This window comes from Mus caroli, unplaced genomic scaffold (assembly GCF_978045245.1).
Source record: "Mus caroli unplaced genomic scaffold, Mus_caroli_1 scaffold_11, whole genome shotgun sequence".
Taxonomy (NCBI): domain Eukaryota; kingdom Metazoa; phylum Chordata; class Mammalia; order Rodentia; family Muridae; genus Mus; species Mus caroli.
The window spans coordinates 40,398,544-40,412,054 of NW_028227266.1; the positions used below are offsets into that span (position 1 = coordinate 40,398,544).

Consider the following 13,511-nt stretch of genomic DNA (forward strand, 5'->3'; position numbering starts at 1 on the left):
TTCTAAGACTTGAAAGGCGACCTCCACTCCACTGGAATTTCCTCCTCGATGGGACAGGTCTTTTGGAAGCATGCCACCATTAATCTTTGAGGCACACCAGAGGACCCCCAAGTTGCCTGCCTCTGAGGGTGGTCTCAGTTAGGTCCTGGTAGGGACTGGCATCTCTCTCTGTCTGTCTCTCTCACTCTCTGTCTGTCTGTCTGTCTGTCTGTCTCTCTCTCTCTCTCTCTCTCTCTCTCTCTCTCTCTCTCTCTGTGTGTGTCTGTGTGTGTGTGTGTATAGGGAGTTACCTTTCCTGAAAGGCAGAAGAAGTCTTCAAAGCCGAAAGCATCTTAAGATTTTGGTTTTCTTATGAGCAGGCCTCATAGGAAGCCTCAGCTTCCAGACACATCTTTCTGAAAGCTTGTCTTCTGTGCATTCTCCAAACAGGCCTCATTGTTATACCCTGAGGGCTGACAGCCAGCCAGGGAACCAGACCTTTCTTATCATTCCCAGACTACTTTGCCTTGTGAACACCAAGAAGATGGGAGGGCCACAGACTGCACTCTCTCTCTCTCTCTCTCTCTCTCTCTCTCTCTCTCTCTCTCTCTCAAGCTGCACCCATAGCTCCATCCTGGCCCTGTATACCAATGGGAAGTCCTCTTTGGAATCTGAAAGAAAATTAAACTCCTTGGAATCCCAAACTAATGAACTTTCACAGAGCAGTCCCAGATGGACTGGTTAGCATGATATTTCGGTCTCACCTAACCAATAAGAGGGCCACTTGGCAGGTTCCCAGCATGAATATTCTCACATGAGCATTGGAGTAGAGGAAGCCAAAAGATTTTCCAACCTCTACATGCTCAACTTACACCCCACCTGGGTTCTGAAGTAGAGATCTTGTGACGGTTGGGGCCCTGTAGAGCAATTAAAAGAAATAAAGCAAAGTATTATATTTTAATTGATGTAATCTTCGGGCTCCCAGTGGAATCTGGGGTGATATCAGGCTAGAGTTACCCTGGGTATCAGTAGATGACTATTCTGCGAAAGTGCATTTAGGAAGACAAAAAAACCCTACAAACCTGAACTCCATTAACATGCATATCCGTTTTGAGGGGTGTATGGGTGGAGGGGAGGAATTGGCTCAGGCTCCCAGACCTGAAAACTGAAAGAAGCCACCTAGACTTTGCTGGGATCTGAACAAAGGGTGGAGGGGGTGGGAAGTGAAGAGGGAAGTACAGGGGGAGGAGGGGGGCAGAGAGGAGAAGAGGGAGAGGCAGCTGGTAGGTGGGGTAGGCAGAGGGTAAGATAGAAAGTGGGCTCCTAGCTTTAGTCTCTTTTGGAGTTTTATACGTGGGCTGTGGGCACGGGCATCCAAACTCAAAACACCTCGCACCTGTCACTAACATTTCAGGGTTTGTTTTATTGTAAATATTCCAGTCGAAGAAAGGTAAACAGACAAGAAAAAAACTGCTTTATATAGTACACAGAGTCAGATAGAAAACACAGGATGCGAAAGAAGGCCAACGACCCATGAATGAAGTGTGGAGACAAACCAAGGCCCAGAAACAGCTGGTAGCAGATTCACGCACGCGCGTAGCAACTGGACGCACGTAGCAACTGGAGGAAGGCGCAGAGACGGTCCCGGGAGTTAAAGAAAGCTGCCTGGTGCTGTCAGTCTCCTCCTTACTCCACGCAGGGATGGGAAACAGACATCACAAATGATGCGTGGGAACATTTACTTCACTAATCCATTTAAAAAAAGTTTCTATTGATCAAGATATCCTGCTCATAAAAACGAGTTTAAAAAACAAACCTTCCTGTCCAAGATGTGATCTGGCAGGAGGGATCCTGGAGTCAGAAGCATGAGAAAGGGCTGGGGGGGGGGGTGCGGTGGGAGGGGCAACTGCTGGCAGTCAGCTTTCAAATGTCCTTCCCACCAAATCTGTATTTTTCCACAAGGAATGGCAAAAAACAAACAAACAAACAAACAAAAAAACCAAAAAGAAAAAAAACAAAACAAAACAAAACTTAAGTGTCCCACAAAATTTGCTGCCACTGGGCAGTTATAGAGAAAAATGAAAAAGGGCTTCAGAGTTACCAGCAAGGGGTCAGTTTAGGACCAGCAGGGCATCTCTTACATGGATCCAGAAGAATTAGGGTTACAACTTGGCCCCGGGGTGGCAGCTCTAACAAACTATCCCGGCACAGACAGGATGCCAACTTACGCAAAAGGCAGCACCAGGGGATTCAGCCCATCTTAAAAAAAAAAAAAAAAAGTCTTTATTTTAGTACATTCAGAACAGGAGCCACGTGAAATCAGCTCAGCTCAAGGTGGAGGTGCAGGAGGTAGAGTTGGTGGCAGCTGTCTCCCCCTCCCCCCTCCCAGTCTCCGAGTTTACTAAGTTACTATCAGAAATTGCATAGAATTTGTTTTCCATCCGAAAAATGACAGCTCTTCATGGAATTCTGAAGTGGTGAGACCGAACAAAGGCCAAGTGGCTCCTTGGGAGCCTTGGCCCTCCCATGGAGAGGGTATTCCCATCAGACCTTGCAAGCCTCGCGGTCCGGTCCAAGATACCCTAGGAAAGTATTGCTGACTCCCAGGCTGCAGCAGAGAGGTCAAACAGTTCACCCTGAGTCACACAAGGAAAACTACTGACCACACGGAGATCTGAACTCACGGTTCCGGTTCCTAGTTCCTCGGCCACTGGTGGGCTAAAACCCTCCACTCTTTCCCAGAAACTAGGTTGTTGGCTACTTGCAGTCTGTTTCATAAACACATGCATATGTGCTTGGGTTCTCACATGTATGGGAGCATACACACATACACACACACACACACACACACACACATACACACACACACACACACACACACGCATGCAGGCACACACACACTCACACACACATGCAGGCACGCGAGCGTGTGCACACACACACACACATGCACACACACATGTGGGCACACACACAGTTGCATCCAGGTTTCATGTCTAGTACCAAAAAGTGACCCAATACATAAGAGCCTTGTGGGTAGGGCTTCAGAGGCAGCTACCAACTTCAGCTAAAAGCAGATCCAGTTGAAGAGTCTGTCATACCCGTTGGGCGCCCTGTCTCTCTCTTCTCTGAGTAGTACCTTGCAATGGAAGTCAGGACCACCAAGGTGTGGGGAAATCACACACGCATACACATCTCCTTCTCCTTATACAATACTCTGCATGCTTTAAAGATTCTCTCTTCCTTCTGTTTTCAGAGATGAAAAGGGTAAAGAAAAAGAAAAACCAGATTAATCCTTAGAGACCCCGGCATTTCAAAGTATCTCCAGGAAGGTTACATTCCGGTTGGCTTGCTTGTTTGTTGCATTTAAAAAGTTTGTTTGATGGACTTTCACCCTAGTCTCTCTATGCAGAGGGAGACCACCAAACATCAGTCACTGGGAGGGGGGGAGGAAAGGAGGGGGAGAGGGAAGGAGGGGGTGGGAGAGTCAGCACCTGAAACCCAGTGCACCTGCAACTCCAAAACCTAAGAGAGAGAGAGAGAGAGAGAGAGAGAGAGAGAGAGAGAGAGAGAGAGAGATCAGACTTCCATCCCCAAGCACAAGACAAGCGAGCCTTAGAACAGAACCCAGAAGAGACAGGAAAGAAAAAAAAAAGAAAAAAAATGAGAGGAAAGAAAAGGACATCAACAAAAATATACAAATTCAGAAAAGAAAACTTCCCTGTTGAGTTTAATTTTTTTTTTCCTGTAAGAACTAGACCCAGGGTACAATGGCCCCTTCCTAGGGGGAATTCAACGGATGACGCCATCAGTTCTTGGACTGCTCTCTCGGCAGGGCCCCACTACCCAGAATCCACTTATTTGAGTGTGAGGGAAAGGCTCTCTGGGAGGAGATGGGTCCTTGTGCCCACGAGGGACAGCGTCTCTGCCACGTGGGTGCAGTGTCTCATCTCGGATAGGCCGCTCTGCCACAGGGCGGGGGATCCGCCTCCTGCTGGGGCAGCAGGCTCAGATCGCTTTGTAAAGTCACTGAATCTTGAATCCGGAGAGAAGGAACTAGTAACGTTAGCCCTCCCGCCTCCCCGCCTGGCTCCACGGTCCTCCCTTCGCTGCTGCCACTACTCCGGCTCGCTGCTGTTGGTGGTCTTGTCCCACTCCAGGCTCTCCTCGCTGCGCGCTGGCGACGGTCGCGCCCGCAGGCCCTGGAAGCGGCGGCACTCTGGGCACACGCGGATGTGCGTGCAGCCTCGAGCTACTAGGGCGGCCTCCTGTGCCAGTCTCTGCGCCAGCTGGTCTGGCTCCCCGGCGCCACATAGCTTGCCATTGCTGAGCGTCGCTGTGCCTCTGGGTCGGCGCTCCTCCAGGACCGGGGGCTGGGGTGGCAGGCCTCCAGAGCGCCGCCGCCTGGGATGGATATTGTCCTGGCACAGGATGATGTTGCGCAGTTCTGTCACCATCTCCTGACACACAGACACCTGGGGGAGACAGCGCAGGTCACAGATAGCCACTCAGAACCAGTCTCCTGATTTTCCTTGAGTCTATAGGCATGGGTATTGGGAGGATCTCTCTCATCTTCTGTGAGGAGATTAAATGACTTCTCCCCTCTCCTGCTTAAGGCTCAAAAGCACCCCCAACAGCCTTCATGTAACAGCTCTGCCAGATGATGCCCTATCTCTGGTCACCTTCAAAGAGCAATAGCAGCATCTTGGGAAAGACAGGATGCCATTTTGACACATTCCCACCAACACTACGTCCTCCCACTCTGCTTAGCTTCTTCTACCACTGCAAAGTTCATCCGTTGACCTCAGGGAAATTTGGATCTTGAAACTTACTTAAAACAAACACTCTCTCAAACATCAGTCTGCCTGGTATTTGAAAACATCTTCATGAACAGTTTGTCTTTAGTCCAAAGATTCTTGTGCCTTTTACCCACCATGCCCGATTGAGTTGTTTGAGCTGGAAAGGAACATTCTAGAAATACAGTGAGAGGAAGCAGCCTCCTTTTCTTCCCTATTCTCTCTTTCATCTCCACCAACATGACAGTTCAAAGCCATCACAAGCCTTGACTTCTTTAAAACTGTCCTCAATGGAGTTGCCAACGGCTGGCGGTGATGTACCCCGGAAACCACTGGAATAAACGCTTGCACATCTGAAGGTCCACAGTCCCCTAATAGGAAAGGCTTGGCTCCAGCTGCGTCTCAAAATGCAGAATATTCCAGATTTTAGAAAAGGCATCACAATGCACAAGCACTGTATTATGTTTAACACCCTGTGGGGCTAGGACACCCTCCATTTGAGCACGTTGCTATTTCTACAGCGAAATGTTTGTGTGTGTTCACAATGAATGCAACAGAGATGGTGCACATTAATTAGGCTTTGTGAAGGAAAGCATTTGTATCAAACTCACAAAGGGCTTGGGCCATTCTAGCTTTTGGGGTCTGGCAACCAATGGATAAAGAATTATAAACATGTGTTACTGTTGTTACTACTAATATTATAATAACATTATAATATTCACCTTGAAGATATATAGGTAGGAACTCGGGAAATACTATATATTTTGTAAAGAACCCACTAACGAGCATTCTATTGAGAATTAGAACTTAAACCTCTAACTCCAAAACCCAAACATACTTGGCAGAGTTCTCATCTCTGAGACCACAGTGGCACTCCGGGACCACGATGGCAGAAGCCTCTTTCTTGTGTTCTGTCTATGGGACAAATATTGCCCCATAGACACACAGCCAATATAGCCTCCTTTTCATTTTAGCTATCAGAGCAGTCTGGGAGTCATTGAATTTCAATGTAAGTCCAGACCCTGCCTAAGCTCTATGGAGAAACAGCCATGCGAAGCCGCTGCAGATATCAGCTCATAGAATATGGCCGAACAAGCTCTCAGCCCTGATTCTAGACCCATCACTGTCACTAACAGAGACTCTCGGCAAACCACTAAACCCCTGCGCTTCTAATAATTACTATGGCAACAACCCCCTTGCCACCTGCTTGATCCGTTTCGTGTGACAAGAATATAACAACATTCATTTACCATCTACGGTGGGTCAAACACTGTGATTTGCCATGGAAATACAGGGATAACAAGCAGTTCTTACACCCAAGTACCTCCATGTCTAGAGTCCTTGTGGCATGGCATGTAAGCACTTTAGGTCAGGGTTACATTGGTGCTGGGGTGGCTGAATGGTTGGTTTCTGCTCGTCCATAGTAAAGGAAGGAGAAGAAATGGGAAAGGTCTCATGGGGAGTGAAAGACACACCCAATCAGTCTCAGATGGAATACATAAGCATTAACAGAATTTAAGGAATGGCCAAAGGGAGAGGGGACTTGAACTGGAAGCAGACATACCAGGGAAGGGACCCATGTTCCTTAAAAGGACAAGAGAGTCTGGGAATGATGTGTTCCCTTTGGTTTGCTCTTTGCTGAAGAGGTCAGGCAATGGGGTAAAGACCCTTCATAGCAAGGGTAGAGAGAAGCCAGGCTGGAATAGGGTCAAGGGCAGAGAGGGGGACAAGGAAGTGAGAAGCAATCCTGCTATCAAATGTCCTTAGCTCAGGAGAAGGACATCGTAAAGCACGGTGATGGTGACACCGCTACTCTTTAAAAGGCACAACCAGGGCACACTTGTGGATTTTGGAGAGAGGGCCAACAGTCTTAGAGACGAGGAGTGGCAGGATCAGTTCCTGTTGTAGCTACGAGTGTTGCACCCCCAGTGACAGCAGCATCAGCAGCTGGCCTGATGCATATATTTTTAGGTGAGGGGGATGTTTAGACAGGGGCTGGCTACTCTTCATTTCTTGGAGGAAGTGGGAAGTGAAATCAAGCTCTCTTCATGCAGGAGCAGAGGACAGACGAATAAGCTGAGCACAGACAGCCAAGTGACTGGCAGGCAGTGAAGTCATGTCCAAGTATCCTAGGAGGTGGCACCCCATAGGCTTCCAGGGTGTTGTCTGTACAGTCGGGAGATATTTCCTCAGCAAAAGTTAAAGGAGAGGGGCTTAAGGAATATATATCCAGAGCAGAGCTGATAGGCTAATGCATTGTTTTTAAAAGAATTCTCACAATGCACACATTAACACACAAGGATTTGTGCATCTTCTCTAGGGAGGGAGGGAGGGAAGGAGGAAGGGAGGGAGAGAGGGAGGGAGGGAGGAACAATGGAAGAAAGCATTGATTCTTCTCACAGTTTCCACAGATGCGAAGTAGATATTAACCTATCCTCTAAGCCTCATCTAGAGAATTAAATTTATTAAAAATCTCTAAGATAGAAAATGAACCTCCAGTTTCCTCAAGTTGGGATATCTCTGAGGATTTTTGCACGCACGGTAAAAACACAGTCAAAATGGAAGGTCTGAGATCATACTTTACATGAGAAACCTGGTACTTTCACATACACAACCCACAATACTGTACTAAAGTCTATTGTTCATAAGACATCTTTTCTCAATATTAACTCGATGACTGCGTCCAAGGAGAATCCGGAGCCCTTTCTGTGGTTACACAATCAAGATGCAACAGTGTGTACTCATATCATTTACTCTGGGGACTAAAATACTTCCCACTGTACCATTCTGTGTATCTTGTGGTAGCATTCCACGGGTCCTGTCTGAAATGCTTGTAGAACCCAGGTGTTGCACACTGCTGTGGCCCGTGTGCCACTGGGAGTCTTGGGAAGCTTACCTCTGATGCTTCTGAGTGTCTGAGAGTCCACAAAAACTCCAGCATAGCCATAAAAATGGCCACTATTAAGCCACAAATAAGAACCACAAAGATTCCACCAATATTCTCCATCCCCAGGCCTGGAAGAGAGTGACGAGAAGTAGCCATTACTTTGAGGGAGGGGAAGACACACTGCAGCAATTCAAGGTTGCCTAAACAGCCAGAGGGAGTCTTGGAGATGGTCACCCAGACTCATTCCTGGAAGGGATTTCATTCATCCTTTGAAAGAGAAGCACAATGGTTGCAGTAAATCGGGGCAGGGAGCTCTAGCTGCGAATGGAGGGGATTTGAGAAACCATGAGACAGTACTGGGCTGGGAGCTGGGGATTGTCTTAAGGGACAGGTGCAGGCCCAATCTAACTTGGCACCAGGATACCTTAAACTCTAAAGCTTCTAGGTGATCCTCACAGTGTGTTTTGGGATCTAAGGAGATAAAAAGAATCACATTCACCAGCGCTAGCATATTATAGGTTGGTCACCTTACTCCAGATCTCTAAAGTCTGAAGCTTTCCGGCATCTGCTTAAATAAGTTTAGATTTCAGAGAAGTTTAGAAAGATTTCCAGGTCAGGGGATGCCCAGCCAGTCACTATTCCAAAATCTCAAATCTCCAAACCCTGAAATAATTCTAGACCTGGACACTCGGGAGACAGGACTAAAATGTTATCAAACTTACAAGCTTACTAAACTTACTAAAATGTTATCATTTCTTACATCTATTTCTTTGCGTGTCAGTGTGTGCACTCATGCACTCACACATAGGTCCCACACATATGGAGGTCAGAAGATAACTGTCAGCAGAAGGCCCCCCTCCCTCTACCACGTAGGCTCTGGGAATCAAATGCAGCTCATCATGTTTGGCAGTAGGCACCCTATGGAGTCATCTCACCGGCTCCAGAACTCTGTTTGAAATAAGCTTTTCAGGTGATTTTTCTCCCTAGCTAGGCAGGCCTACAACTAGTTTCAAATTGTTATTTTGGGGAGTGTGGTAGTTTGAATGTGCTTGGCCCACGGTAAATGTCACTATTAGGAGGTTGGACTAGGTATGGCCTGACTGGAGGAAGTGTGTCACTGTGTAGGCAGGCTTTGAGGTTTCCGAATGCCCAAGATCCACCTAGCAAGGAAGACAGTCTTCTCCTGGCTGCCTTTGGATCAAGGTGTAGAGTTCTTGGCTCCTCCAGCACTAAGTCTGCCTGCACACAGCTATGCTTCTCACCATGATGATAATGGACTGAACCTCTGAAACTGTAAGCCAGCCCCAATGAAATGTTTTCCTTTATAAGGGTTGCTTTGGTCATGGTGTCTGCTCACAGCAATGAAACCCTAACTAAGACAAGAAGCATTTATGCATTTTTAAGTTCTTTAAAATTGGGTCATAACTAATTTTAATAATCTAAAGATATCTTGATATGGATTTATAGAATGATTATGGGCTTTTTCATTTGCAGCTTGGTGAGTTTAGCCAATTTGATGCTTTCTTTGATTTGTGGAGAAACCAAACTTAGAGAAGCACCCAAAACACATTGATTGAATGGAGACTACAACAAGAGATCAAAAGCCTCTTCTACCTAAGAAACTGGTGGCAGGAAGGCTGAAGTCCTATTCTCTTTAGAATTATTTCATGTCTGATCTCTGTTAAGTTGTCATGGGGCACTGGGCTATGCTATAGCTGGGAAGAGCCAGTTTTGCACCACACAAGATGCTCCACAGAAAGGAACAGGAATTGGATGCTACCTGGCCATTTCAAGACACCTTGGGTTTCTCATTATAAAGAACCCGAAGGATGTCAGTTCTTTTCTTTCTTCAAGCAATACAGTATACTGCATTCTCTGCCCAGATGATGGTCTGCTTTCAGTGGTCCTGAGGCTTCACACAAGCTATAATTTTATCAGATCATGCACTCCAGTCTGCAGATTCATGGGTCAGCTCTTCCAACTCTGCACCAATTGATGCAGGGGCCTCCATCCCAATTATTAATCCATGGCAGGGGTCTTAAAAATGGGGGAGGAAACTGGCTTCGATTAATTTAAATACCAGCCTGTCTCACCTGGGCCACTGGGGACAGAAGACATTTGAATATAGGAATATCAGAATTCATATGGATTGGGGGATGAGACATAAGGGGTCTCTTAAGAAAGAAAGAGTATGCCCAAGGGTCTGGCTGTGGTCTGAAGGTGGATGCTCCAGCCCATGGGTAAGGAGTGGTGAGACGGTGGGGGGGGGGGACTGTTATAGCCCATGACTTCTCAAAGCACTCCAGCCAGCCCAGCCAAGAGAAGTGACGTTGGTGATGGTGAGGATGGCCACCTGCCCAGGTGAAGGGAGTCCTTGGGTCATGTTGGGACCCTCTAAGATAACCCCAGCACTTGAAGATAGATCTATATGAGATGGAGAAGAAGACTAGGGCTTCCCAGAAGAGCTCTTCCCTCCTGCTTCTGGAAGGGTGCGCTTCTCCTCTCTGGACCTGTCTGTCACCTGTGCCCTGCCTACATTCCCTATCTCCCCAGCAGTTTCCTCCTGAACCTCCTCCATCTTCCTCTCTTCACTGGCTCTCTCCAGGTCATGTCTTTCCCTTCTCAGACCCTTGACTACTCCAATTCTGCCCACCCAATGCCCTTCCTCTCTCTTCTCTATCTTTGTGAACCTTCAAACACAGCTGTCAACATTAGCACCATTTTAAGACACTCTGAACACATACATTTGGGAACTCCATCCCACATCAAGGCAGGTGGAAGAAAATGCACCCAACATTTTACAACCAAATGCACCTAAAATTTCTTCGCTTCTGGTTTTACAGAGCAGAAAGAAATAGTTAATTGACAATTGACTGTGATTTCTCAGCCCTCGCTGCATAGAAGGGAATGTTTGTAAAATGAGAAAAATCTAACCCCAAAATTGCATCTAAATGAGATGCAGTTTTATGAATATTAAATTTAAAAATTAATGAAGTTGGAACAATGTTCCATTTTGGAGATATTTAATTAAACATGTCTTAATTTAATTTTGCAAGTTTTCTTTGTGCATTGGGAAGCTGATAGTTTTCTTTTCAGACCTTAACCATAATTTTGAACACCTGAGAAGCTTTTAGGCCCTGAAGGAGAAAATGAATTTACTAATCTGGATTTACTTCTGTGAATGCTAGTTAGCTCTCACACTCTGGCATCACCTGCTGCCCTTGCATGTGACAGTGGCTTGTTCCTCTGATAGCACTGCCCACGTTTTGTTTTCCGGCTCAGGGACATTTCCCAGCCTTGATCTTACACAGCCTCTCTTAGCACTGGATGCTGTCAATCACCTTAGCACTGGATGCTGTCAATCTCCTTAACACTGGACCCTGTCAATCACCTTAGCACTGGACCCTATCAATCCACTCCCCTTCTTGGCTCTTTATAAAACCGCTGCTTGATGCCCTCTTTGAACCTCACCAGTCACCCAGGCTTGCTCTTGGTCTCTTGCCTCTCAAGCATTGGTTACTATCAAGTCCTTTTGGCTTTATCTTGATCTTCTTCTCTCTACCCATCCCATCTCCTTCCTGCTTCAGGTCTTCCCCAACCCTTGCCTGGACTACTGCATCGACTTCAAAATGATGTCTCTGCATGTAGTAGCATTTCCTGTTCAACTCCACCCTCCATCAAACTGATCTTTTCAAAGCGTAAATCCTGTGACATCACTGCTAGCGACACAGAATTGCTTGCATTTCCCAGCATGCCCTGGTGCTTCTGTCTGTGCACTTTGAATCCTTTCAGGCACTTCTGTGGCTTTGGGTCTGAAATATTACCTAAGGCTCATGCATTTGAACACATGGTTTCCAGCTGGTGGCATCATTTGCAAAAGGTTGTGGAACCTTTGGGATGTGGAGCTCAGCTAGCAGACATGGGTCACTAGCAGGCTAGGCCCCCTCTGACTCGGACTGGCCTCTTGATGCTTTCTGGTTGGCTGCCATGTGAATGTGGGCCTCTTCAAATAGCTTAAAGCAACAGTTCTGAACCTGTGACCATGACCCCATTTACAAACCTCTATCTCCAAAAATATTGACATTACAACTCATAACAGAAGCAAAATTACAGTTCTAAAGTTGATATGAAAATGATTTCATGGTGGGGGGGGGGTCACCACAGCATGAGGAACTGTCTTAGAGGGTTACAGCATCAGGAAGGCTGAGAATCGCTGCTTGAGAGCTTCAGTGGACAGAACCGTACCTTTGCCTTCCCTCCTCAGGGAGCTGAAATTTCTTGGAAACTGAAAATCAAATTAAATTCCTCCTCCCCACAGATGCGTCTGTCAGGTTATCTGCTAATAGATAGCGCAAAAAATAACTAGTCCAGCATTTCTTTTCTCTCTCTCTCTCTCTCTCTCTCTCTCTCTCTCTCTCTCTCTCTCACACACACACACACACACACACACACACACACACACACACATCCTGGCTAACATCATCTATTATCACTGAACGTGGGGCCACCTTATCTTGGTGGCTTACCTGATCATACACAACTCTGTCAGCTCTTCTGTCTTTGCACCTCACTAATAACACACTGTGCATCATTCTAATTGTGTGTACACAACAATCATGGTAGTTACATTTATGAATCTAGATTTCTCATTAGACTAAATTCATTGGGAAGAACCAGGCCTTGGGGGGGGGGGCAGAATGGACTGGAGAGGAGGCTGCAGGAAGGCCTGAGTCCAGATACCAAGAATTCTGCATCATTGCCCAATGAATGTGATTGCTTGCCCATAATTCCAGCCTTGGAAAGAACAAGCTGCCTAGCCACACTAGCAGGGTCAGTAAGCTTTGGGTTTGATTGAGAGCTAGAACCTTAAGAAGAAAAGGTATGAAATGATCAAGGAAGATTCTAGACCAGTCTTAGGGACTCCACATACACAAACATGCAGGCACTCATGTACCTGTACTCCTGAGAACACATCAACACACACACACGCACACATACATACATACACACATACACACACACACACACACACACACACACACACACACACACACACACCACATATACCCACACACAAAATGAAGAAAAATAAAAGATCAGAAGGAAAGAGATAGCCAGGCAGTGGTGCTGCACACCTTTGATCCCAGCACTCGGGAGGCAGAGGCAGGTGGATTTCTGAGTTCAAGGCCAGCCTGGTCTACAGAGTGAGTTCCAGGATAGCCAGGGCTACACAGAGAAACCCTGCCTGCCCCACTCCTCCCCCCCAAAAAGAAGGAAAGAGATAGACAGCTGAGATGTAGAGGCCTACAGTACACAAAACTCTGGGTCCTCATTGTGACCTCATTAAATGTGTCTGTGGTAACTGTAAACCATGGTGACTCTCAGTGAGGGCTCCAGCCAGATGTTCCAGACCTTCTGAAGGCAGCAGAACACTCACATGGCTAAATCCATGAGATAGGTCCCCATGTTAGATGAGTTGGGGCGGGGAAGAAGGGACTATGTGCTGTGCACTAAGACCAGAGCTTTGTAACTCTGCTTTGATCTAGACATGTTTTCAGAAGGAGCTGAGGCTTTAATGAGATGCTGGTAGAGGCCAAGAGTCACCAAATGGCCCAGTCTTTCTTTCCTAGATTCTCGACTTTCACGGCCAACCTGTTAATCATGGGTGTGGGCTCCAGCGTGCTAACTCCTGGCTGAGTGGCCTCTTCTTCCTCTTCTTCAGAGCGAAGTTTGTATACCAGCCATGCCTTTAGGAAGTTATTGGAAAGTAGAAGCAAGAATAGATTGCTGGCAGAGTGAGAGCTGAGAAACAGATGGAGGGGGGAGGGGCACATTCAGAGAGCTGGGCC

General features: G+C 46.8%; 1 protein-coding gene across 2 annotated transcripts in view; it reads right to left on the reverse strand.

Annotated features, from left to right (window-relative positions):
• Positions 1-3,675: 3,675 nt before the first annotated feature.
• Positions 3,676-13,511, reverse strand: part of Grik4 (glutamate ionotropic receptor kainate type subunit 4) — a 425,565-nt gene continuing 415,729 nt past the window's right edge. For both annotated transcript variants that reach the window (XM_085844546.1, XM_085844547.1), the window contains 2 exons: positions 7,672-7,790; positions 3,676-4,454 (listed from right to left, as the gene is read on the reverse strand). In XM_085844546.1, coding sequence (XP_085700672.1) covers positions 4,098-4,454; positions 7,672-7,790 — 476 coding nt within the window. In that variant the 3' untranslated portion in view covers positions 3,676-4,097. The remainder of the gene's footprint in view (positions 4,455-7,671; positions 7,791-13,511) is intronic.